The sequence below is a fragment of the Battus philenor genome, unplaced genomic scaffold (genome assembly GCF_028537555.1).
Source record: "Battus philenor isolate CCGP_79_NKW_IND1 unplaced genomic scaffold, ilBatPhil1.0.hap1 SCAF_16, whole genome shotgun sequence".
NCBI classification, from domain to species: Eukaryota; Metazoa; Arthropoda; class Insecta; order Lepidoptera; family Papilionidae; genus Battus; species Battus philenor.
Genome location: NW_027181678.1, coordinates 119,400 through 146,037, shown reverse-complemented (window position 1 = coordinate 146,037; position 26,638 = coordinate 119,400). Strand labels below are relative to the sequence as shown.

Below are 26,638 nucleotides of genomic sequence, written 5' to 3'. Positions count from 1 at the left end.
GCGTTTATTGTCATTGCGATAAAGGCGAGTCACATCACACCAAAGTCAATTAACGCAGACATCAACTGTTACAACTAAAACTTCATGATACACACTGTTTAAAAAATATCTTTCATTTAACATTAATAACTTATTGAATAAAATGAATAATATCAAAATCAGGATCTCCAAGGTATAGGCAACAGTGAAGTAAACCGGGCGAGCGGCGCCGCAAAGGAGCCGCGGGCAGCCCGCGCAGGCCTCCCGGGCGCCCCGCTGCGGCGGCGTGGCGAGGTCACGAGGACCAACATCGGATCGAAAAGTTAGTCACACCTCGACGGTATAGCGCCGCGGCAGTGCGGACGTGTTAGTAGGAAATAAAGTAGCCTTGTTTGTAGTAACATTTATTATAAAAAAATATATTAAATCTACAGATAGGTGCACGGGCTTGGGCGGCGGACCGCTCGCCGCAGAGCGCGCGCGACCCGGCGACACAGGGACGGCGCCCTCTACGCACAGCGACCCCTAAGTTACGGACGTGTCGCGGAACAACGCACCTAGACCCGGACGTCGGCGCCGGAATAAGATGACAAACAATAGTTGACCGCGCGCACAACTTAAATTACAACACTCAAACTATGACAAACATATTAAACAGTTTTATGAATGTTCTTCGTGCGACCGCATTACAAACAAAAGAAAGTAAATAAGGTAAAACATTAACAAACGATAGTGATCCGCGCCGCTCCAGTCGACCTGCACATAGAGCTAGCGACGTTACCCAGCCACCGTAGACCGGAACGTCTCGGCTCCCGAGCAGTACAAACTAAGGTTATTCCAACAGCAATGACACTTATGTGAAGGCACTTGTCAGCTCGGAGTTTTTCTCCGAACGAATAAACATTGAGATGCGACATGTCCCTACGGAAACTTATAATTAAAGATGAAGGTATCGCAGTTTGTAGTGGTCCGCGGGGCGGGCGGCGCGTGGGGGGCGTCGTCCGGTGGCTTACAGCTAGGCTACCTACGACATGCGAGTTCAGCCTCACCCGGGCTGTTCCTGGTCGGACTCGGCGTTCTCCTCCCCCTCCTCCTCCTCGGCCTGCCCGCCTGCAAGCAAACATTATCGACTCAGCACGGCGCACGCCAAAACGTTAGACACGATCGATTCAGACCAATTATACAGACTTCACCACATCCGATGTCACCGCGTCTTTTCCGAATGTTTCGGCAAGCAACGTCAACAAGACGAGACGATGCCTAATCATGGAGTGTGTAGTGGTGCGCCCAAATGTATCTATGTAGTGGTGTGCGCGTGCGCGTACGTACGTGCGCGGCGTGTGTAGTGGCGGCGCGCGGGCGGCGGGCGCTCGTCGGGCGCGTCGGCGAGCAGCGAGGTGCGGTAGGTCTGCAGCGCCGTCCACTCCTCGCGCCACGCCACGGCCGGCTGCAGCCGGGACTCCAGGAACTGCACCGCGGACCGGGAACATTTGCGTTACTTTATAAATAAATCCTCTACGTAATTGAATGTGATCGCGGCACAGCTACACTCACTTTGAGCACGTGCCGCTTGTCTTGGCGCAGCAGCTTGTTGGAGAACTCTGAGAGCGGCTCCAGGAATAGTAGATTCGGCGGCGGATTAGTGGTGCCGGCTTCGAGCGCAGCAAAGCTAATCCCGGCGCGGTGCAGCGCCGTCAGTGCCTCCCGGTTCTTAACCGCGTCCAGCCCAAACATCACTGAGAACCGCTTCGCCAACTCCTGCAAATGAATGGGGAAAACAACAAATTTTACAATAATTCAACACTAGGCATTGTTGCCGAGGTAATGCCTCAACGCGGCGAGCCAGCTGGTTGGCTGTGCACTTGCCGTCAGGAGAGCGAGCGCGGCGCTACCCACCTTGAGCTCGACGAACTCTGCAAGGCCGCGGTGCGGCACGCCGTGCGCCTCCTGCATCTCGGTGAACAGCGCCTGCATGGCCAGCTGCATGGTCAGCGCGCAGTTCAGTTTGCTGATGTCGCGCGCCTTCGTCACCGTCGACTTGATGATGTCGCCGTAGTCGTTATAACACTGCAAGTTATATTATTGAAAATTTGTCACAAGTCACGAACGAGAACACTACGAATAATGTACATTTGGGGGTTGCATACAAAGCGTGAAATCAGTTCTGACGCGAGATACCTTGATGTAGTGCTTGAAGAGGTCGGCGGCGCGGCGCATGGGCACCACGTTGTAAGCGATGAGCTTGCAGAAGGCGGCCAAGAAGTTGCGGCGCTTGTGCAGCTCCTCGATGCGTCTCTCATCTTGACCGTCTGCAAGAGCGCGCGCTTAGTGTGCGGCCGGCGGGCGGGCAGCGGCGAGCGGCGCGCGCGCGCGCCTTGCGCGGTTTGCGCGGGTCGCGTCGCGCTCCGCTCGGCAGCTAAACAACGGTGGCCGAAGCCCGACCGGCCGGCCCACAGTCGACGCATGCAGCTCGTCTAATATCAAATCTACGGCTCTCGTGAACAAGAAGCGTTACATGAATGTTTCCGTATGGCAGCTCGATCGGCAGGACAGCGAGAGTTCAACAACCAGTTATGAAACTTAGTAGAAGCTACGTGAGTTTGATTCGGCTCCGTCGGAAACGTACCGCCGACTATACCGACTGAGAGAGCAACAGGAAAACGCAACGCAAAATAAAGAATGCAGTGTACAGTACAGGCATGCACAAACTGGACACAACTCCTCAAGTGTTAATGAAACAAAACTGCGATCCGAGACCGCGAGCGGCCGACGTCACGGCAGAGTACCGGCGCGGGCGGGGGGGAGCGCGGGGGCGGGGCGCGAGCAGGCGCGGGCGCGGGAGCGGGAGCGGGACGAGCGGGCGGGCGCGGCTCCGGTTTCGGATCGGTTTCTTTGAAGCGGGCGCGACAATTTTCCCTTAGTAATGTCAAGTGTATCGCACGCGGGGTGGCCGGGGCCGTCGAGACAAAAATATGCATTATTGGCGCGCGAGGCCGGCTGTAAGGTTCGCGCCATTACTAAGGTAAAATCCGCCGGCGCAGTGTCGGCGAGTGCGAGCGGAGTGCAACTGGCTTACCGGCGTCGGCGCCGCACGGAGCGCCGCGGCGCGACATGCAACCAAACACACCACACCGTTATAGCTCTCCACGTGGACACGTCGTTACAACGGGAATAATGCATATTTTTTCTCATCGTACTGCAAGGGAACGGAGGAGGCGGCTCGGGGCGGGCCTTGCGACCACTCCGCGCGCCGGTGCGCGCCCTCCCACGTCTCGGTCAACGCTTAACCTATCTCCCCTCGAATGCAACACTAAAACCCAAAACCCAATTGCAAAGTGCTCAGTCGAGCGGCCGCACCTCCCCCGGCACCGACCCCGCCCCGGAGGGCTCACTCGCTAACTTTACAACACGCAGTACAGAATTAGACAGCCTAAATATTTGAAGTTATTTGTATGATAAATTAGTGGCAGCCAAAAGGATGTCGTCCCGCGACCCGGCTGCTGGATTGACATGAACATAAGGAGAGGTGTTTCGCAACACGGAATCGCAAATCAAATCAGGCGCAGAATGACGCAGCCCCCGCGGTGCGGGCGGCGCGGGCGGCGCACGGAGCTTCATCGTGTAAGAGATTACTGCTCCATAGCTATACATTCACATTCGCAGGTTTATATTTCAAAATAACTTGTTTTATAAAAAACTACTCGTTATGGGTTTTTATCGATCGAGGTCTTTATGAAATGCGCTGGTTAAAAGTTGTGTACGTATGTCTGTGTGTGAGTATATGTGTCTGTGTGTGAGTGTGTGTGGCTGTGTGTGTGTGCGTGTTTGTATGTGCATGAGAGCGTGTGCGTGGTAAGCGAGTGGCGACAGTACCGTAGTCGTGCAGCACGAAGACGTACTCCTGCATGAAGTCGTTGAGCAAGTCGCAGAGGGCGGCGTCGGGCTCGTACACCAGCCGGCGGAACTGCGCGTCGCCCGCGTGATGCAGCGTGTGCAGCTGCTCCGCGAAGAAGATCAGCAGGTCGCAGATGCTCGTGTACGCCTGCACGCAAACAACCACACCCTCTGTATGTGTTGACCACTTGCTACTTTTGTACTAACCTCATAATAATACCTTCGTTATTTAACAAAACTTTATCGCCACTGTTCTTTTCAAATTAATAACTATAATACTAATTACAATTGTTTCTTTATTATTATCATTTATCAATTTTCTTATAGAAATGTCCAGGGCAGCATTAACCATAACTAAACAGAGAACCTTATTTCCTTACATCTGTGTGTTTACTGCTGTGACATCTCTAAGCCGTGGCGCCCGTCACAAGAGTGAAGAGGAAACAAATACGCTTTGCACAAATGTTTGTGATTTGCCTGAGAGTCGTGATGTTAGTGCTAAGGCAGTGGTCTCCTACGTACAATGTCCTGCAACGTTTGTGACAAGTGGCTGTTGTTTGAGACAAAGCTGCATATATTATATATAGGTATGTTGGGTATTGACGTTTGGCTCACTGTATGTCTGTACACATGTATACAGTTCCACAGGGCAAGATAAGGACGTCTTTGTTTCAAATCTAAAATTAAAAATATATTATTTATTAAATCTCATCATTATTACAGCATTTAGGAACTTTTAGTTGTGTTTCTGGTCATCATTCCGAGCCGGTGGTAGCCCGCTCGCTTACCACTTATAATGTTACAATAATCGACAATTCAAAAGTGCATTTAAATGCCTTCTCGAACAAAAATATCTTGAGTAAGAGTTTGCGCGAGCGACCTCCTCGCGCAGCTCGACGGTGGGGCCGCGCGCAACGATGTCGCGGCAGTGGCCGAAGTAGCCGTGCAAGCGCTCGCGCAGCTGCTCTACACCCGCGCCGCCCGCGCCGCCCGCCCCACCCGCGCCTCGCTCCTCCACCTCGTGCAGCGACCACACGATGGAGTAGAAGCACGCGCGCACCACGTACACCAGCGCCTGCAACGCACACCACCCCCTACATTGCCACTCCTACTCCTGCTGCTCCTCACTGCACTCACGACCCGCCATTGCATAAGCTTGCACAAATTCATTGTTGCCATTTATCTAATGCCGAGCACAATAAATCTCAATAACATATAACACTGTTTGCCAATGTCCAATTCATACAAGTCAAGTCTTGTATGAATTGGACTCTGGACAAGTAGACAAGCAGATTTCTATAAACAGTACTTGCTTTCGTGTAAAATCCAAAAAACTATTTTAAGCAACAATAGCATCCCCGACAAAAAAACTACTCAGACCACTCTTTAATAATGAATATGGTAAAAACATCACAGCATCTCTAAGTAACCTACCAACCCACACAAATGAAATATAAAATTGCACAGAAACTATTAAACATCTACTCAAATTGCATTTCTTGAATATTTAACAAGGGTATATATACGACAATTGGAGCAGCTTTGCACCCGTGTGCCAGTCAGACAGACAGTTCAGTTTTTAACTAGCATTCAATTTGTCGCGGCTATTCCTTGGCGGTCACCACTTATGCAGGAAAACGTAAATGATAAACTCATTCAAGGTTTAAGGACATCATCTGTCATTCCTATTGTAAAAAAATATGTAAAATGAAACAAAGGAATATACCTCCCTACCTGTTCCAATCACAGTTAAAATGATTTGTCAATTACGAGTTAGTAACACTTAGCAAAGTGGGTGAGCATTTTATGTGTACAGCAACCGCCTATAATTACCTGCGCGGGCATCAACTCGTTCTCCTCGACGCACTTGGGCAGGTCCTCGAACAGCGAGTCCCAGATGTTGGTGTCGTTGAGGTTGTGGCACATGTACATTATGGAGACCTTGCGCAGCGAGTTGGTCACGTTGAACAGCTCGTCTGCGTCCGGCGCCTCGCCCTGCGCAACATCAGACAGCTGTTCTTTTCACAAGTTCTTTAATTCATTAGTATAGCATTATTAAGAATCACATTAAGAAACACTCAGTGAAGGCCTCCTGACTGAACACAGAGGCAAACTTGTAGACAACAGCAATACAAAGTGATCTTGTTGTTGCGGTATGTATCGCTTAATTACCAATAGGACACTGCTGCTAAAAGTGAAGGCCAGACCACCGACTTGTGGGTTTTTGTGGACATAAATCTGATATTATCATTCTTTTCTCCTAAATAGCAGGGTATTTTGTGTACAAAGAATAACTATTTTTTAGAGTTACTGCACAGAGTAGAGTTAGAGTTTGTTTACAGGAGGGCGCCAGTGACTCACCCCCTCGATGAGGTTACGGAAGTCGTCAATGGCCTCCTTGTACTTGTTGACGCACATGTCGATGACGGTGGCGCGCGCCACGTTGCAGCGCGAGTACACGGCGCACTGCTCGCCGCACAGGTACTCCAGCGTGCGCCCGCACGTCTCCAGCACTTCGGCCTCCGTCTGCGCGCTCACGATGTCGCGGATCTTGTTCAACAGCAGGGTCAAGTTCTGGAAGCAACAAGTCTTCATTTAAATTACAATTTGTACATACACACTTGTATATAATACACATACATACGTACGTAATACACATACATATGTGGACACGTTGCTACACAAACCCTCACACAATCACGTCAAAGGAGTTTTCTTATTAGCGAGATCCAATGTAAAATATTACGACGCTTTACGAGGTAGCGAGAGGTAGAGACGGTTGTCGTCTCAACAACGCTACGATCTCTCTATATATGTTCGATCCAACGAAACACGGATATTTTTGTGCATGCGCTCTGGCGGCGCAGTGTGAAGGGGTCTCGATCGTGTTCTAAACAATTTTACAAAATACAACGTGATAATACAGAGATCTGCACGTACCGCCTCCTGGCGCTGCGTGGTGTAGAGCTCCAAGTCGAAGTATTGCGGGATGGCGACCAGGTTGGCGAGCTTCTCCGGGTCGGCGCCGAACTTCTCCAGCAGCGCCGGCAGCGTCACCATAAAGTGCGCCGTCATCTTCGCGCGGTCCTCGCTCACCATCTATGTTTAATAAAACAATGAAGAGTGAATTGAGATTCACCCATATAAACATATATTGCTGCCGACACGAAAACGTGTACTATATACAGACACCCAGATATTAGAGAGGTGACAAAGCACTACTCACTGGAGCATGGAGTCAGACAAGCGCGTTACTTAGAGACACTGACATAACAAGACTATAACGGGCCTCGTAGTAGGGCACGTCACAGCCTGCTACTGGAAGTATTCTTAACAAAATCACACTCAGCAGGTGCAGCTGCTGTTGTTCCATCCACTCATACTGCTGATAATAATTTTGCGGTAAATACATTTCATGTGGAGAAGACACTAGAATTAACTTCTTTTTCCATTTTTTTAAAGTAACATGGCGTGGAAATATGCCATAGTGTATTGGGCAGATACAATATTTGTTAAAGTGCCTGCAGAACCTTGGCTTGCTCCTTGGAGAGCAGCTGGTGGTGCTTGCGCGCCGGCTCGCGGCCCACCGGTGGCTCGCCCGTGCTGGCCTGCCGCACGCAGCACACCATCAACTCGATTAGCGACGATTCCTGTCAAAAACACGCCAGTGAACAACAGGGCGACCATGCGACCGTGCGACCCTCAAGTCAGGGTTTCACACACAGTAAGTCAGTTGTGGCGGAGGTCTAGTTCTAGACTCCGCTATCCGAATAAGTCACCGTCAAATCGCCATGTATTTGTTAAAATAGACAAATGATTTTATTTTGCAGATTAGATATTTGAGGTTTTATAGGATTGAAGCCCTGTCCTCCAAATAAACCGCTACACGCGCCATTGGCTTACCTGTCTATTATCGAGGGCCTCCTCCCCAGGTCCCGGTTCCTCTAACAGCAGATCCGTCATACACTCCCAATCCTTCATCATAGGATTGGAATCTATCAGCGAGTCCACTAAGTAAGCCCCATGTTCGTGCAACTGTGGATACACAAATATTTTAAGATGATTCCTACCAGCGCAAACTTCAGTGAGTGTGCAGAGGTTAGCAACAGCTGCACTGATTAGAACGCTGCTCAAAAATAAATTACGTTGTATTGGCACCTTGTCTGCCGTAGACTTAAAATTGAAGTGTGCAGCAATCCACACTTTTTATTAAATTACCCTGCCCGATTACAACATTATTTAATGTGTTATAGTTACGTTGCACATGTATTAGGCAACTATATTTAAAAATTGATCAATGCAAATGTAATAGTATTCAAGCACAATCTAATTGGTTGCCGCATTTGTCGCGGCTCAGCAACGGATCGCTTAGATAATCATTTTGGTAGCGCGGACATGAACTGCCAGCGATTATTTTATCCAAAAGTAGTTGAGATCACCTCAGACTCGATGAAGAACTGCACGAGGTCTCGCAGCAGCGGCGAGTTGGGCAAGCGCGTCTTGCCGCGGCGCGAGCGCAGCGGGGCGGCGGCGTCGTCGTTGCGGAACAGCCGCACGTTGAGGAACTCGCCGGCCGCCGCCGCCACCGCGCGCCACGACGAGTACACCAACTCGTACACGTTCTCGCAGTCCTTGTCCGTGAGCACGTCCGGATGCATCCTTATGCAACACAATCACAGTTAGGCATTCACATTGCTCTGTTCACAATGTATTGATCTTTGCAGTGGTTACCTTATAATAAGATACTGTATATATTGTTGCTAAAGTTTTAACTCAAGAAAATTAATACCCATACAGTCATCTTTATCAACATCAACAGAAACTGCATCATTCTAACGGACACAACAGAGCAGGGTAGAGTAATTCAACAGTACATCAAAATAATTCAAACATTGCACACGTTAAGGCGCGCGGCCACCAGGGTATAAATATGATGTCCTCCATTGTATATACAGTACACAAACAGTATGTTACAACAAATGTCTGCTCACTTGAGGATGGCTATGACGAGCTTGACTGCGTGCACTGCCACCTCCGTCTCCTTATCCAAGGTCATGGACACAATGCGGTCCTTGAACTTTGATGTGAACAGCTCCAGTTTGCCCTTCAACTCCTCGCACTCATACAGTGGCTGCAGCGCCTGCAGGCAGCGCAGTCGCACCTCTCCCACCTGTCGCATTTAAACTTTCTGCTAGCAAAGTGTTTTTTAGGTAGTTGATTTATTTAAATCACATGTTTATTTATATCATAATTGGACACATGGTTTATGTTGTACATATGTCCTATATATGCCAACCATTTTTATAGACAACACATTACCTTGTCATGCAGAGTCCAACCAATGTATTTCAAGTACAAGTCATCAAGGAAGTGGGCAGGGAACTTCTCCATCCAGATACCAATCTCGGCCATTGTTATGGCTCGGATGTCAGGCAGAGTGTCTCTGTAAGCAAATATCTAATATAAATAGATCAAAAAGAGTATCCACAAACAGCTGTAAAACCAAATTCATAGTAACAATATTTTTGCTGTGATAATATTATAGCCATATACAATATATACATAATATACATCTTTCTTAATATATCACATTCCCAAACAAGAAACGACGAAGACGAGATATGTTTTGTCTCTGCTATTCCTTTTATTTATAATGGACTGTATTATAGGAGCTACAAAAAGAAAGCAAGTTACAAAATAGACTAAAAATTTTTCTTGCCATCAAAAAGGGTGCATACCTGTATCTATGCACAAAGACAGACTTGAACATGTAGGAAAGCATGTTTTTGATCTCCTCCATGTTCTCCTCCAACTCCTGGCGCTTGGCGACCAACACCTCGAGGCGCTCGCTGGCGCGCTTGTCCCGCGCCTTCAGCCTCTCCGCCTCATACTGGCGCAGGCAGTTGTCGCAGTTAACACTCGTTAGCAGCGCCACGTCCACCAGGGCTGTCATAAGCTTCATCACTGAAGGACATAGTTTAATAAAAGTGTGAACTGTGAACTATGGAAACAATAGGGCTATGCATTGGTAAATATTGTCACCTGCTAAAGTCGCCGTGTGCCTGAAAGCTCGCACCTGAGAGTCGGACAGCCCCGTCAGCAGGGATATGATGTTGTCCATTAGGTACTGGTCATAGATTATTGAATACTGACACATCTTCACCAAAGTCTGAATGAACTCACAGAAGTTTGAACGGAACTTCTTCCATGTCTGTCCACTCATTATCAATGGATATTCTCCACTTTCCTAAAATTAAAAATTAAAAACTTCACCTTTTGCTATATTCACCATATATTGTGAACTCAAGATTTACTTATGCTACATAATATGCTTGCAGCCATTATAAATTAGGTTGCCAGTGCTGTTTTCTAACGAATGATTGATTTTGGATAAAAAATGTTATTAAACAAACAATGAATCTAAAGTTAAGTCAGAGACAAAATTTGTTGGTGTTGCATACCTCATCAAATTCCTGTGTCATTTTCTTAATAATTAGGGTGTGGTCCATGGAGGCCATGTCGGGAGTCACCTTGCCACGGCACCCCGACGAGTTTATAAAGAACTGCATCAATTGCACTAGGGCACTCTCCCGGTTTGTCTTGTACTCCTCTATCCACATGTCCACCACTTGCTGCACAATAAAATGTATAATAATGAACACAGCTTTATGTGAACCCTACATGACAAAGAGTGCAACCATGACAAAAAAAATATAGACCAATGCAAAACCGAGCACAATACATTAATACTATGGAACTGAAATGAAACAGAAAATCACTTTCTCTGCTCAAAATGCGTCTTAACAAACTGGAGCAAGTAGGCTAATGCTACTGACATGAAATCATATTAAGTTTTCTCAATGTGTAAATCACCTTTAAATAAGAATGGATTTAAAAATTCAATACAAAAATAAATGTAAGCAATACAAGTTCTATACCAGTATCTTTATTTAATGAAATTTTACATCTAAAAGCAAAAATACATTAAAAATTTCTAGAAGCATCAGGAATAATTTTTGTTTGTTCTTATGGGCTAATTTAAACAACCAAGCATGTACTATGCTCATTTTGCATAAAGAAATAATACTTCCTAACAGATTTCTCTAATCTATTTGGAGTTCCAGAGAGCCCGGTTCATGAAGAATTAAGATTCCAATTAAAACATTAGTACCTTTTTAAACACTCAATGTTAATGCATCCATGATCTGCAGTCAATGATTTCCACTACAAGGAAAGAAACTTTTGACTAACGACATTACAGCATATCATGGGTTTACAACCTTTTAATAGGTTACTGTTCCCTTCATAGAAAAATGGAGAAACCTACCATCCCCATTAGGAACTTTTAGTCTACCATATATATATGTAAGTAAATAAAAAAAACACCATTTCATGTTTGAATACCTAGTGATGCAAGTGTACCTAGGGAAAGTATGGGAAGGAAGGAATGGACTCCTCTACAGAGACTATTATTTAAATATATAGTCAAGGAATGTATTGAAGAGCTTAGGTAGATTTAAATACTATGGAATTTTTCCTGTCCATATGCAACCATATGCATAATGCTAATTTAAGAGACTGATAAACAGTGAGTGAATATGCAAATGACTCTTAATAATCTGACTGCCAATACTGCTCTTAATTTTAGCCTAGCTAATACTTATTAAAAATAAAGTACAAACATTCTGGATTAAGACAAAAAAGTTTCTAGTACATATATTTCAATATAGTGGCACCTCAGCACTATTGTTTTGGGACAGGAAATAGAAGACACAATGGTGACAGCTTTGGACAAGAAAAACCCACAACCAGTTGTATTGATGATTTGTCTATAAAACCACTTGAGGAGCAGCCATTCTGTGCTCAAATAGACTCCTAAAAGGCAGCCGGTCTTTACAGACGCTTATCATTATTGTTTCGTTGATTTTATGCTAAAGTTTTAAATTTTTATATATGCTGGTCTGTAGTTTCTGTTCAAGTAAATGGTTAACATGTAACTTACGTTAATAGCAATTTTGTTAAATCTTAAAATGTTGTAGAGGCTGCTCTCGTCGTCGCCGGGCAGCAGCACGGGCGGCGGCGATGCGGCGGGAGGCGGCGCGGCGCCCCGCCCGCGACCTCGCCCACGACCGCCGCGCCCGCGTCGACGCAGCGGCGGCGGCGGCGGAGACTCCGCCAACCGACCCACGTAGCCGCCGTCGCCGCCACGACCGCGACTTCTAGTAATGCGCTTGGTTGGCGCCGGAGACGGCGACCGAATCTCATCCTCTTGGTGCTCGTCCGGTTCCTCTCTGGCCGCCTCTGCTGCCGTGGAGTTAGCTACAGCCCCGACGTTGAATGCGGAATAGTTAACGTTTGGAGTCTCCGGCTCGTGAATCGACTGTCCGCCATAATCGGTCATCGGGGTCGCAGGAGTCATTGGGTTTACATATTCCGGAGGAGGATCATCCATTCGGATACGTTTCCCGCCTCTTCGATGCATGTTGACGAATACAGACTCGTACTGGACAAATAATTTACCTCCTATACTTCACATTGTTAATCATAAAACTATATTCTTTATTGCGATTTTAATATCACTAATATTGCTACATTAATTTAACACTGCTTTCACACGTCTTATCGATTTAAATGAAATCGAAACGTTGGCGCATAAGAAGCGCATCGATCGGCCATTCCGTTTACTATAAGAGTTGCCAGCATGTTAAACAATCTTTAAAGAATAACATTCTTTGATGCTAAACTATTAAGTTTAACGTATATTTAAAATAATAAAACAAATATGTAATCGTATTTAACATGGAAAATGAAATTAGATTAATTTTCAGACAATTCTATAATCATATTTATATTCCTAATATTTCTGTTCTATTGATAATGTTATGTTAATGTTCTACCCACTGATAATTTTTTAAAATCAAAAATCTAACGTGAAATTTAATGTAAAATGTCTTATTTCAATGAAACTTAAAGAAAATATATAATTTACATGTTTCTTGGACAAATATTGAGTTTAAGTTTTACAACGATCAATTTTTTTGCTTTTTATATAAGGTATAGACATTTACAAAAACTAAAGTTTGCTTATTCTAAGATGTTCAGATGTTTTATATAGACAAAAAGTAATTAACAATTTCTAAATATAACAGAGCGCATACGTTTAAGTTAGGATAGGCTGATTTTAAAAAACTAGGACATATTTTTGAAATCACAAAAGCATAAAGGCTTAAGGATTTTTTTGTCTTCTTAATTTTTGATTCATTTTTAATTAAACAATTTTTTCGTATAGACAAAAACCAAAACTAAATATTTTATAGTTATCTTTTTATTTAATATTAACGTCTCCCATTTGTGAACTAAGTTCGTATGAAAGAAGCGCTTGTGATTACTAGGTTTGTATTTAACATTTTTTTTTAAACATTTACCGACTAATTTTATACAATAAATTTATGTGAAGCGCTGGCAGCCCTAAAATATTTTATATACTCTATAGTCCGAGCACCTATCTGTCATATTTTTACATTAGGATTTAGGATTGAAAGATTTTAGATTTGTAGTAGCTAAGGTTTTGGTGAAATTTAATCATTAAAATGGCCAAAAAGACTTACGATTTATTGTTCAAATTGCTGCTGATCGGCGATTCCGGCGTGGGAAAGACTTGCATACTGTTTAGATTCTCAGACAACCATTTTACCACAACTTTCATATCCACTATCGGTACGAAATTGTGACCCATCTTTGTGATTCTGCCCGGCCCTGTTCCCTTTGATAGCAAACAAAGTGCATTACACTAGTGCAGTGCTATTGTATACTGTAAAAGCATAATGAAAGGGTGCTAATTAAAGTGCAAAAAAAAACATACTGCGCTTTAATTATTAATTTAAAGTTTTGTCTAATACAATCACGTAAATTAACAGCGAACAGCTTATGACTCAACTAGATAATAATTGTCAAATAAAAAAATAATCATGATGAAATACAAGATTATTTATTAATGAAATTCATGTAGTGATAATTTTTTTAGGTATTGATTTCAAAATAAAGACAGTGGAGCTCCGCGGTAAAAAAATTAAGCTGCAGATCTGGGACACAGCAGGACAGGAGCGATTTCATACAATTACCACATCTTACTACCGTGGAGCGATGGGCATCATGCTTGTTTATGATATCACCAATGAAAAGACATTTGATGACATTGTCAAGTGGTTAAGAAATATAGACGAGGTGGGTGGTGATATAACTGCATACTGTACACATTGGACTCGGTGAACATTTACATTTACAAATGTTTTAAAGTTGCAACTGATTTTAAACTCACTTTGACTCCTATGCTGTCAATTCTTGTAACAAATTAAGAGATTATGTATTTTTGTCAAGTGAGTGGAAATAAATGGATGAGACAACATGAAAGCATATCATAATATCTTTCACTTTGTTGAACAGCTCCAACTACTGTCAAGTGTATTACTGTTCACTTGCTCTTAATAGGGTTAATAATGATTTTGTGTATTTTTTTCTAATCCTCAATGTTTACTTCAATGTCAATTATTCACATTTTTATCTTATTCAGATGTAAGTAAAACGCTTTTGTTGCATTATTATTGAAATAATTTTCAGCATGCAAATGAAGATGTGGAGAAGATGATCTTGGGAAACAAGTGTGATATGGAAGAAAAACGTGTTGTTAGCAAAGAAAGGGGAGAAGCTGTAAGTAAATCTAAAAAGTTTATTATCCAAAAATATTAAACAAATATTGACATCAGCATGGATTAAGTGGTAAGCACCTTGTTGAACTCTTGGAACACACTGGATGCAGGATTCAAGTGGTTTTATAGGAAATCTACAGGGGAGGCCTATGTCCGCTAGGTCATGTTTATGGTTGAAACAATGGCTGATTGATGTAGTGGTAGTATAATATCCTGACAATGTATGGTATTTTTCTGTGGATGTTTTTAGATCATTTTTGTTGTGAAAATGCAATTGTAGTCCAGTGAGAAACTAATTGAGCTCTACTCTCATAGCTTCCTTAAACTTAATGTTTTTGTATTTTTTTTTCACTTTATCACTATCTATTTAAAATGTGGCAAGTTTTACCAAATATTTGGTTATTTACTAAATAATTATCAAATGTTTTATTGTTTTTAGTTATTATTTGTTACATATCTTTGTTTTCTATAAACAGTATAGATTATTTGTAAATGTAACAAACACTACTTTTATTGACAATTTTTTTTTTCTTCACAATATCAAAACTTTGATAGAGATTAATTTAAGTTTTAGTCAAGTTAAGGTATTTTATTGTAATAAGTCTATAATAAATTTATCTTAACATACTCAAGGTTAAATTGCTACAAATTTTTCCATTAACTAAAAATGACTAAAATTATAAAGCAATGTAATTTTAATACAGCCACACATTGTCTTCTAAATATTGACAATTATGATTAAAAACACTGGACCCCTTGCTCTGTGAAGAACACATTTTTTTTGTTTATAATTACTGCTTTAGTTTGTGTAGCAGTTTGCTGTAGACAGGAGTAGTTAGGGAAGATAAAATATTCTGTCAACATTAACATGTTTTCTAAACATTTTTGTAATGCCAAAGTTGTTTATTCACTCCATGTTCTGCAGATGCCAATATTTATGTTACAAATCAAATCAATTAAAATTTTAGATTTTTACATGTTGAATTGAATATTTAAGGGCTTTATTGCAATTTGCAACAGAATGGCTTTGTTCAGAAAGCTTTAAAAATTGCAGAGGTGATAAAAACAAACAACAGAATATTATAGAAATTATTAAAAATAGTTTGCACAGAGGCTTAATGTAGCTAATTACACAGCTAATTGCGCTAGTGGGGCCGACATGTTGTAATTGATGGCACTCCAACAATTAACCGCCATAACATTCGGCTGCTAGGACGGGCGGGCACGTTTTTAATGTAATCACTAGTGAATGCAATCAGGTGACGTCACCCGGCCGCCAGGGCGCGCGGCGGCCGGCGTTCGTAACGTCCAATCAATTGTTGTGTCGGCCTGCACGTGCTTTTACTGTCTGAACTGGGCCTGCGACTGGTCGCTGGCATCAGCTCGCGTCAAAAAACACACAGGGATGCCCACATCACGCGACAAGCGTTCCAACGCGGGTAGGCCGCGCAGCTGTGTGACCAAGTTAACGACCAATGTAAACGAGGTCCATGTGACTGAGAGTGTGCTCGTCCGGCGGTGGTCCACAGATCGCGCGCGAGCACGGCATCCGGTTCATGGAGACGTCGGCCAAGTCCAACATCAACATCGAGCGCGCGTTCTCGGAGCTGGCGGAGGCCATCCTGGACAAGACGGCGGGGCGCGAGGCGGACGCCGACGCGGCGCGCATCGCCGTCGAGCGCCGGCCGTCGCGCGCGCCGCCCGCACGCGCCTGCTGCTCCTAACTCCCAACGCCTCCCGCCCCTCCGGCCCTCTCCCTGTCTCCCTCACACCCCCTCCACATCACCACCGCTATCACGTTATGGCCGCTCTTACAGATGTCCATTACATCACACACGCGCCCCCCGCACTGCACGGTCGCGTACTCCTCGCAGGAGTGGCAACAATGCGCGTGCGTCCGCGCTTCCCTGGTCCGCAAAAGCTAAAGGAGCATACCGTTGTGCGGCCGTACCCTTGACAAATAAAGTGCGGCGCTCCGCGTGCGGCTGTGTCGTCTGTTCATCTCGCTTACTTTGAGTTTCTCTCTCTAAACTCAAGAATCTCCGATCTCAGCCAAAGGACCGTGATTTGTTTTTTTATTTGGAGTACTCGGCGCGCAATGATCATTTTAATTCGTACTTACAACGCGCCGCCCACGCTTATGTCACTTGTTGCGGATCAGGCGGAGTGGCCACACCTGGCAGTGGGGCTGTAGGTGAGAGGGAGAGGTCCGCGCTCGAACTCGCTGCAATATTCGTGTACCTCTATTGCTGTATCATCATTTTGCGTTAGCTTAGTTCATCGTTTCAACCACCAGCTGCAGTGCGCGACAAGTTGTGTACCTAGTGCAGCGCATGGCTTGCTTTTGCCAGCACTTTTTGCGGAAAAGCGACACATTGTGTTGGAGCAGGCGCGGGTGTTCCCCGTGCGCTCTGCACGCGGTACTTCCCCCGCGCGCTCTTTGTTCGTCTACCCGCGACCGCTATTGTACGTAAGCAAATCCAAATCTATTTAGCTCGTTAAGGAGAGTAAAGACGCGCGTGTTCACAGCGTTAGCTTCGACGTTTACTCAGCGGAGCCGTCAGCGGGCGCGCGCCTCTGTTAGTGTATGTAGTGACGGCAACGTGGAGTCATTTGTGTACACGTCTGCCGCGGGTGGTGCCACGGGCCCGCCGCCTGGTTCTAGCAACAAGCGGCTTCCTAGTTCCTCGCTTGGAGCGGCTGGCTGTGCTGGGAGTGCGGGCGCGTCGGTCGCGGGCCCGCTGCACGCGTGCGCGTGCGGATGTGAACAAATGGCTACTTTGCTGTTCGGTGTATGTGTTTCGTCGGTTTTTACCCGCTTTTATAAATAAATATCGGCATTGTATATTATGTTCATAATAAACGACTTATACGACAACTGCGCCTTTCATTGTCACCGCCCCGCCTACACGCCACACCTAATGAATAAGTAAACACAAGGAGTTGCCTACCTCGTCAATGTTCGCTCCGGATCTCAAACGAACACCGGATTTTTAATTCCTGCGCACACAGCTGCGCCAGTTGACTGCACGGCTATCAAAGCTACGGAAATTATTTTTGTGATCCACTACCTCAATAACAAGTCGAACAAAGCAATACTCAGTGGCTAACTTCATTATCGGCCCCCCGGCGCAGTCCGAGCCGCGTGCGGTGCGCACGACGCGAACAAGCGAGCCGAGTGCATGACATCGTGCGAGCGAACATCGGCCGTGACAGCGCAGGCGGCGCGGCGCAGGCCCTGTTCGGGCTACGATCATTCAGATAATGTTTAGAGGCCACAATTTTTTCGGCAACGTTTTTTAAATTGACACTTTTCATTCGAGATCCAGTGTAATGCAATGTAATTCTGTTAGTGAACACTTGTTATTTCCTAGTTTACTTATAACCGCGCTATTGCATCGTGCATATGCAATGGCTGCAAGTCTTCAATACAAATAAACAGTGTGAAAGTGGAGCCAGACAATGTTCATCGACGTTATGAGTGCGAGTGTCTGCGTGAGCCCGCAGTGAGAGGACTGCGCAGGGGCTGTTATCGCGGGTCGCGGGTCAGGGGTCACGGGGCGGCGGCGCGGCGCGCTATCAGTCGGGCCCGGCCGCGCCATGCTCGCGCTCGCGCTGCTCTGCTGCCTGCCCGCGGCGCTCCTCGCCGACCGTGAGTTAAACTGAATCCTCACAATTTTCCATTCGTCTCAGATAATAATAATTGTCTTACTCGACTGCGAGCACTCTGCGCGTGCCCGAAAACAGAGAGACAGACAATCCGTCCGACGCCACAGGCAACTAGTTGCAATCGAATACGCAGCGGCGGTTTGCGCGCCCGCTTGTGTGCACCGACGTGTTCACGCGTCCCAACCCACCAGGCCACCAGCCCGCACATTGTGTACTGTTTAGTCAGTAATGGCCTTTACACATTTTTATTTGATTCAGTAGATAAATCTAAGTTTATCCCAATATATTCCAAATTGGCACAAAATAACATAAGAAACCACCAACTCATTTTGGTGCTTTATTACAAAACTAAAAAAAAAAACAATGTCTTTGGGTAAAAAAGATATCATAAAGAAAAAAGGAGGCGTGTCAGCTTATACCGGCTGGACCGATTTTCGTTCTCTTTTGTTTCGCAAGGTATTATCCGGTTCTAGCGTGTGCATGCTTGTGCTTCTGCGTGTGTGAGAGAGTCATATAATTTCCTATTCATGAAAGAAAATATTTCGAACTGCTGTCCGTTAGGGGTTTATTCAAATTCCTTTAAGTAGCATAATGTTGCGTGCATTGTGCTACTTGACGGTGCGGACGGTGCGCCGGTAGAGTGAGTAGTTGTACGAGTGAAGCGCCCGTGCCGCAGCGCCGTGCGAGATCGAGCTGCACTGCGCGGAGTGCCTGCCCGAGCACATGCCGCTGGTGCGCTCGCACCGCGCCGCCGGCGGCCGCGTGCGCCTGGCGCCCGGCGAGGACGTGGTGCTGGAGTGCCGCGGCGGGAACTTCCTCGCGTACCCGTTGCGCGCCGCGCTCACCGCCGCGTGCGAGGCGGGCCGCTACCGCCTGCGCCACGACGGCACGCTGCGTCACCTGCTCGAGCTCGGCTGCCAGGAGAACATTTTTGAGGACGTCTTGCATCAGGTGCATCTCTTTTAGAATCCATATTGCGAAAGATCCAAAGAGTCGACTCGAGAGCCATATGCTATAAATCCGCCAGCGATAATGTACGACCGGTGCTTTGTGTGATCCGAGGTGGAGCACTGCGCGCCGCCGCTGCAGGGGCGCGCCTACCAGCTGGCGGGCGCTGCGGGGGCGGCGGGCGCGCGGCACCTGGCCATGCTGTGCTTCGACCCAGATCGCGGCGTGGCGGCGAGAGCGCGCGCGGCGGCCGGTGCCGCGCTGCCGATACCGCCGCACGCCGAGCCGGCCGCGCCGCGCTCGCTGCTGGGCAACTTCAACCACATGTTCGACGCGTCCACGCGCCACGCCGCCGAGAAACTCTACTCGGACGACGAGCGCATGAACCGGCGCCTGCGCGAGCTGCTCAAGCACGACCGCTACTCGTTCGCGGGGCAGGCGCTCACCTCCGCGCCGCTGCTCAGCCCGCTCTACTTCGACGACCAAGACATGCGCGTCGCCGATTTCGTGTCCAATCGCGTGGCGACTTGGCAGAGCGTGGCGGCCGGAAATCTGCGCCACCTGCAGCGCGACGTCGCCGACTTGCTGCAAGCAGCCGGGCCGCGCGCGCCCATCGACGTGTATGCGGGCACGCTCGGCGTGCTCGCGCTGCGGACCAGCAGCAATCGCACCGAAATCTTTCTACATCATGAGAGGTTCCCCGTACCCAAGTATATTTGGACGGTGGTTCACGACAGGCGCGGCGGGCGGGCGCTCGCGGTGATGGTGCTCAACGACCCGTTCGTGGCGGTGAGCGAGGTGCGCGAGGCGGTGTTCTGCGAGAGCGCGTGCAGCCGCGTGGACTGGGTGCGCGAGCTGCGCCGGCAACGCCGCTTCGAGAGCCCCGTGTACGGGCTAGCGTTCTGCTGCGGGGCGCGGGAGCTGGCCGCGGCCGGCGCTGCGCTGCCCGCGCCGCTGCTCGCTGGCATCGCTGAAGGCAGCGCCGGCTTGCTCACCGACTTGCCCACCGGCTCCGAGCCGACCGCGCCGTGATGGTGTCACACGTATCCACTGAGCGTCTTAATAAATATTGTTCGATTGCATCGCATCTTCTTTTAATCACCTTATGTTCTACGTTTTTGATTGTAAAGGGCGAAATCTCCACGCGATAGATTTTATTTTTATTTTTAAACGTATCGTTCTTCACAAAAGTTTTCGCAGGGCCATAGACAACAGGTAAACAGTGAAATTAGTACAAAAGTTATATAACTCGCTTCGTACGCCAACTGGACACAACACACACACTCGAACTTCTAACTAAATCTATGAACAAACGAGTTCATCTACAAATTTATTTAAAATTCAATTTAAAAAAAAATTATTGATTTTGAACAAGGAGCAATAGTCTGTAAGCTTTCTTTGCAATAAATAAAAATGTTGCCAGGGGTTGACGTGCACTGCAGGGGTATGATCGTGCACTTCTTAGTTGCCAAGAAATTAGTAAAACTATGTTTTTGCACTACATGCAAAGTCCCGTTCATCTGCAGCATGTCGACAACGGGAAAGCGCTCTCTGGACGCGACGATGAAAACAAGCCGCTCTGGATATGCTCATAGCAAAGAACAGAAACTGTTAACGAATGCAGACTCCAGCTCGTGCGGACACAACGAAGACCTGCATGTCGACTTAAAGTACAGAGGTCGACATGCTGCTCAACGCTCAATTCACGGATTGTTGGCGCCGCCGCTTGCATAACAATCACACCCGGTACGTTCAAACGCCGCACCGGCCTGTCGCCGAGACAGTGCGCGGCGCGACCGCAAGCACAACGCAAAGACAAGCCGCGCTCAGTGCACACCGTCACATCACAGGGGGCGCTAAATCCAATCGCGGTCATACTAGATAGAAGCGTCGCTGTAGTTTCTTCCGCCACTTCTACCAGCGCTGTCGCTTTCCGAAGTGGCAGTGTAGTATGGGTGCAAGCCAGGCAATAGCAACCGGCCAAGTCGAGGTTCGCTCTTGCCCAGTCCCAGAATTCCTCGCCCTTAAGCCTTGACACTCCATGGAGCGTCCGCCGAAGCAACCTAACAGCTCGGTCCTAGTTGTGTTCAGCAGCTCGAACGGACGATGCCCTGGGAGTCCTCGAGCCTCGCTCGCAAAAGAGGTCTTAGCCTAGGCGCACTGCCGCCTTCAATAATACGCGATACCTGCAAATTACATTTGGGCTGCAATGAATTTCGCCCCAAAAAAACCGTGTCCACGTGTGCTAGCGCGAGGCCACGGTGTGCAGGCGTGAATTTGCCTCAGGAGCAGGTGTGTTGAAGAGAGCCGGCGGTGCAGCTCGCCAACAAATAAAACACCGTTTAAAAATGTTTATCGAACTGTATATTTAATGTAAAGTGATGCCGGGGCGCCGCGCTCAGTCCCGCTCCGCGATGGCGGTCAGGTGCCGGTCCACCTCGCTCTCCGACAGCACCCTGCGCGACAAGCCTCACCTTTACTGGCAGTAGCTTTTGGTACGACATCAGTGACATACACATATTGGTGGGAAGAATATACAAAAAATATAGTCAAGTTATTTTTTGACAGTGTGACTGCATAAAAATAATCACTGTAGGGAAAACACTTATTTTTAAAATAATATGTGGGTAGACAATTATTTGTAAGTCCCAATGACGAATGTAAATAATGACTGGCTGGCGACACAAGGAATAACCAGTTTTCACTTGAATTGCAGTGTTCAAAGTAGAAAAGTGTTTCTCTTAAATACAACAGGACTGATGTTCTGTCTCAAGACTTAAGCAATCTAAGAGTGGACTACAAGTTTAGTGCAAGCTTTGAAAACATTAAAAGTATATCATCATAACCTCATATGTAACCAAATACACCAGTGTAGCTGTACACAGCTATGGGCTGCAGTCACCTGAACGTGGGGTCGTCCTTGGTGACAATTCCGATTTCAATGTCGGATGCCTTGAAGTCGACAGCCAACACCTGCGCCAGGCACGCGACCGCCAGCTGTACCGCCTCCTCCGTGCTCAACGACGAACGCTTCTTCAGCTACAGGCACAATTAATTGCAGTTCAAGTAATGGCTGATCATGTAACACATTACGACGCAATGCTCGGGGATAAGCCCATCTCTACTAGTCAATGTTTACATTGGTTGCTAACTTAATTGCCATATATAATATCAGAAGTCTGTACAGACACATGTACAGTCTACAAATGAGCAAATTTATTATCTGACCTAATTCACAAATTTATTAATAGATGTATATAATGAGTAGATGCAAATGGATGTTATGTGAGATCATAAGTAGAAAACAACTTGCGAGAGTGTGGGGGAGCAACTTGTTGAATTGAAATCTCCTGCTCACTGAAGACGAGCGCTCCAATGACCAATGAAAATGCACCTTTATATAAGTGTTTGGTTAGTTGAGTTGTGGGATGAATGGTCCACACATGTGGCAGATGGTTACTTTATGAATTTCAGTCCTCGGCCTCATTACTTTATAATTATGTGAGATGATGTACTTCACAAAAATGGTGACGAGCAGGATCTAGGTTTCATTACAAGTGTTCCAGCTATAGCCTTAATCAGGACAAAAGATAGATTTTGTTGTTATGTGGAAGTGTGTAAAATGGTATTCCTATATTTTCGACAATATGCATAAGAAGTATCCAAAGGTCACTATAATTGTTTCATTCCTTAATAGAATTTTCCTATGGTACATGTGTGTAGAGTGTGCAGGGAGGTCACCTTCTTCTCGAGGTAGGCGTTGGCGTCAGTGGCTTTAGCGCCAGCCGCCACCGCCTTGTAGGAGCAGTAGTAGCCGGATGGGTCTGTCTTGTACACGGCCGGTCCGCTCTCGGGGTCGTATGCGATCAGCATCATGCCTGTGCAACAAAAATACACAAGGAAAATTAAGACTCATTTATTATTTTAAAAACCTTAACACTTTTAATCTGTTTTTGTGAAAAAAAATCCCACCAAATATATTGCTAAACACAAATGTCGGGACAGCCTTACCAATTCAACCAATTTGAAGAGTTAGAAAATTGTAAAAATAAAACAATTCTATACCTGGGCGACAGAGTTAAGCATTTGACTACAATCATTATTAACTAAAGTCATGTTGTGTATCAAATAGAAATCCTTTCATTGTAAACAATCATTGTTTAATATCAAGACAATAAATCATTAAGTTTGTTGTTAAGTAAATATGTACTGAATTGCACTTTACAAATACATTGATAGCTAAATTGTAAGTTATATGTTTTAGTGTTTGGTTAAATTTGAAACTTAAATGTTTAGATACATTTGAAATGTGTAAGTATGTCTGTATGTGGCTTTAAAATGAAGGAAAAAAACTGACTGCATCCAAGTGGGCGCATCTCCGCATTCTGTGTGTACAGTTGCGAGATGTCGGCTATGCGTCGGCACAGCACGTGAGCAGGCACTGGGCACCCATACTTGTACTGCCAGTTAGCAGCCTCGTAGCGCGCGCGAGCCACCTGTGACTTGCTGTCCGCTGTTGAACAATGCAACCAGTATAGTAAACTATGTATACAAGCATTTACCTAATCTAAACTTGACCATTCACAAAAACATTGTGTTTGTTTCATGTACTTAGATGTAATACAACTCTTTTTGTGTTGTTACCTTACTGGCTTGGTCACTTTTGATAAATAACATACAATAACAAGAAAGATCAAAACGAAAACAAAAATAGTTTAATAGTTCCTTTTCATTAGCAGAGCCCTTTGCATGTCTTTCAGTCAAATCAAATTACTTTGTTTTTATTTAATTGAGAAAAACTTCAACAATTTTTATCAGCCTTTCCACCAGCCACAGGTTATTGGGTTTTAAAAGTATCAGTTCTTAGAAGCCCACACTTTTACAACACTAACAATACATATACTACACAACCTACCATACCTTATCATATTTTGTTTGATTCAGTTGTGAACTTTATAAAGAAGTGTTTGGTTAGTGGCTGTAGTCTTGTAAATTTAAACAACTATAATCAAAAGGCAATCATTTATATTTATGAGGTCAGTTATGTATGCAGGGATACATTAGCAACAATAGAGTACAATTTCTCTTCAAACTGTTATGCCCAAACTGTGACAGGAGGACACAAAAACAAAACTCTGAGAATAGTCAACTTTCCCACAACTATCTTATGCTTGAACAGCATGGTGTGTGATTTTTTTTATTATATGTTATATAAGCTGTATTTCATAGACACATGTGGTGTATACAGTGGCGTACCTAGAACTTTTGCCGCCCGGGGCGATCTCCAGTTTGCCATCCTTTCTATTATAAGTCAATCAGTAGTTTTTATAAATTAATGAATAAATAAATAATTAACACATAAATAAATTATTAAGTTATTTAATCAATATTAATTAATATACAGAGTAAATTTTTTTAGACATATTTGTATGCATTCGTAAATATATTTATATAATATCTACTCTTCTAGCTTTCATACTAGAAAAATCGTGTATAATGCTCTCAAAATTTATATTATTTGTAATTTCTTGTTCTTTTTAAAATATTGCAAGATTTTGTAGTCTTATTGACTCATTGTAGAACCCAAGATAATTTTTAATCAACTTCAATTTTGAGAAGCTTCTTTCGCAACTGGCGACACTGATTGAAATTGTTATAAAAATTCTTAACAAAATTACAATGTTGGGAACAGAATTTTCCAACCTATACTGCTGAATAAATTTTAGCAGATCAAGAGAGCCCTTCTCCCCGTTTTTCTAAAGTTTTGCCTCTTTTTTCAGTGTAGGTACAGCCATAAAAACCTGGATCCTTTTTCTTTCAATATGGAACTGTTCTTTATCAATGTCAATCAAGTCATTTATTTGACATTCAAATTCTTCATTTAGTAGGTTCCACGATATTATACACGAATATTTTCTTACAAGGCCATGCAACTGATCGAAGCGTTCTTTTATTTCCTTTATAATTCTGTCCATAGATGAAAACATTTCTCTCCGTACTTCTTCTTCTAAGAATAGCCCCACGTCTCCACGTCTAATTTTCCCCACTCATATTTTTTCTCCTTCTAACTCAACGCTCAGTCAGTATCTCCAATTCTTCACAAATTATTTTGACTCCTATAACAGCGTTTTATACTAGCGTATCTCTTTGTTCCATGAAAAGTGTTTGCAAAGAATTTAGTTTTATATAGCATTGGTGGACATTTAACCCTTTTACTTGCAGGTATTTTTGAGCGTCCTTAATTTCCAAAAGGACAGGTTCCCATAAATGAAGGTAACATAGAAAAGAAAAAGATTGCATAGAATTGAGTAATATTCTAGCATCTGATCTCGTTTTACTATTTTCTTCTTATAATCATAATTATCATTTATTATTGAAGAAAGAAAATAAATATGAAATGAATAAGTTGCTTTTTACAACTATAAGTAAATATAAAAAATGCCGCCCCAAGGTAAGTGTCGCCCGGTGCGGACCGCTCCCACCGCCCCCCCCTAGGTACGCCACTGGGTGTATATTTTGGGAAAGACAAATTGGAAAACAATGATAATACATTTACAATTTCCTAAATAACAAATTATTGAAAATTGCATGAATGCTGAGACCCTGGTAAGTGGTAATACAAATTGAACTTTGAAAATTTAAACATACCAATCATGCCAGTCATAACGCAGCCAATGTTATTGGTGAGTGCAAACAGATGTGTGACAGAAGCTGGATCGAGAAGACGGTCAGGCACTTTGCGCTGAGCAGCTACCACGGCTGCCTCCGCGCCCCGCAGCGCTACTGATGTCAGACCACCCTGGTTGATTGCTTTCAATGCATACTCTGAAAGTTAAGTGAATTGTTATCAATTAACCAATGCCATTGTTTTGTTTAGTCTATTTAAGCAAAAAATAATTTTTAAGTATATACATACTTATTGTACTACAACTGCATGTAGTCTTGTTAATCTCAAGTCTCAACTGATGGAAAGTTAGAAATATAACACAATAAAAGCATTACAAAAGTATCAGCTTTTTGGAGACTATCACATAAAATTTTAGGGTTAAGGTTTTTATAATATACTTCTCGTGCGTCTTTCAGGAAAAGTGGTAACTTTTTTGTTGTGTACTGTTATTACACTAATACCTTCATCACGCGTGCACAACCAAGTAAATATCTTCATATTTCACATATCCAAGCTACTCACCGACTTGATAGAGTCTGCCTTCAGGAGAGAATATAGTAATATGTCTATCGAACCCTGCACTACTCTCACGAGCCATTATAACTTTGCTACGATTTATTCAATTCTAACTATTAACTTGTCCCAATGTTTTTGACAACCGCTTTTGCTTGTCATTGGAAGAAGCATAGCTTCAATTTTTAACAATCATCCGGTGTCTCCACATGAATTTTATAAAATTTCCCCAAATTACACATATTTTTACCTCAAACATTAA

General features: G+C 44.7%; 4 protein-coding genes across 4 annotated transcripts; 2 read left to right on the top strand and 2 right to left on the bottom strand.

The window, feature by feature from the left end:
* Window positions 1-375: 375 nt before the first annotated feature.
* SA1 (stromal antigen) lies at window positions 376-12,546 on the bottom strand. The gene is made up of 19 exons (XM_068762447.1): window positions 11,876-12,546; window positions 10,335-10,505; window positions 9,916-10,120; window positions 9,612-9,837; window positions 9,193-9,316; window positions 8,865-9,043; window positions 8,313-8,532; window positions 7,777-7,908; window positions 7,404-7,523; window positions 6,814-6,972; window positions 6,235-6,447; window positions 5,707-5,868; window positions 4,754-4,948; window positions 3,853-4,021; window positions 2,158-2,288; window positions 1,876-2,046; window positions 1,534-1,737; window positions 1,309-1,447; window positions 376-1,089 (listed from the first exon to the last, which is right to left on the bottom strand). Exons 1-19 carry the CDS (start codon window positions 12,353-12,355, stop codon window positions 1,025-1,027), a joined length of 3,465 nt encoding a protein of 1,154 aa, XP_068618548.1. The 5' UTR covers window positions 12,356-12,546; the 3' UTR covers window positions 376-1,024.
* Window positions 12,547-13,378: 832 nt separating this feature from the next.
* On the top strand, window positions 13,379-16,721 carry Rab10 (RAS oncogene family member Rab10). The gene is made up of 4 exons (XM_068762448.1): window positions 13,379-13,590; window positions 13,898-14,097; window positions 14,491-14,580; window positions 16,109-16,721. The coding sequence occupies exons 1-4, from the start codon at window positions 13,464-13,466 to the stop codon at window positions 16,301-16,303; spliced, it is 612 nt and encodes a 203-aa protein (XP_068618549.1). The 5' UTR covers window positions 13,379-13,463; the 3' UTR covers window positions 16,304-16,721.
* A 1,293-nt stretch (window positions 16,722-18,014) lies between these two features.
* On the top strand, window positions 18,015-20,270 carry LOC137919381 (uncharacterized). The gene is made up of 3 exons (XM_068762443.1): window positions 18,015-18,231; window positions 18,925-19,199; window positions 19,311-20,270. Exons 1-3 carry the CDS (start codon window positions 18,180-18,182, stop codon window positions 20,226-20,228), a joined length of 1,245 nt encoding a protein of 414 aa, XP_068618544.1. The 5' UTR covers window positions 18,015-18,179; the 3' UTR covers window positions 20,229-20,270.
* Window positions 20,271-21,537: 1,267 nt separating this feature from the next.
* LOC137919303 (proteasome subunit alpha type-6-like) lies at window positions 21,538-26,538 on the bottom strand. Its single transcript, XM_068762342.1, has 6 exons — window positions 26,386-26,538; window positions 25,845-26,021; window positions 23,554-23,709; window positions 22,938-23,074; window positions 22,099-22,235; window positions 21,538-21,652 (listed from the first exon to the last, which is right to left on the bottom strand). Exons 1-6 carry the CDS (start codon window positions 26,459-26,461, stop codon window positions 21,595-21,597), a joined length of 741 nt encoding a protein of 246 aa, XP_068618443.1. The 5' UTR covers window positions 26,462-26,538; the 3' UTR covers window positions 21,538-21,594.
* Between the last annotated feature and the right edge of the window lie 100 nt (window positions 26,539-26,638).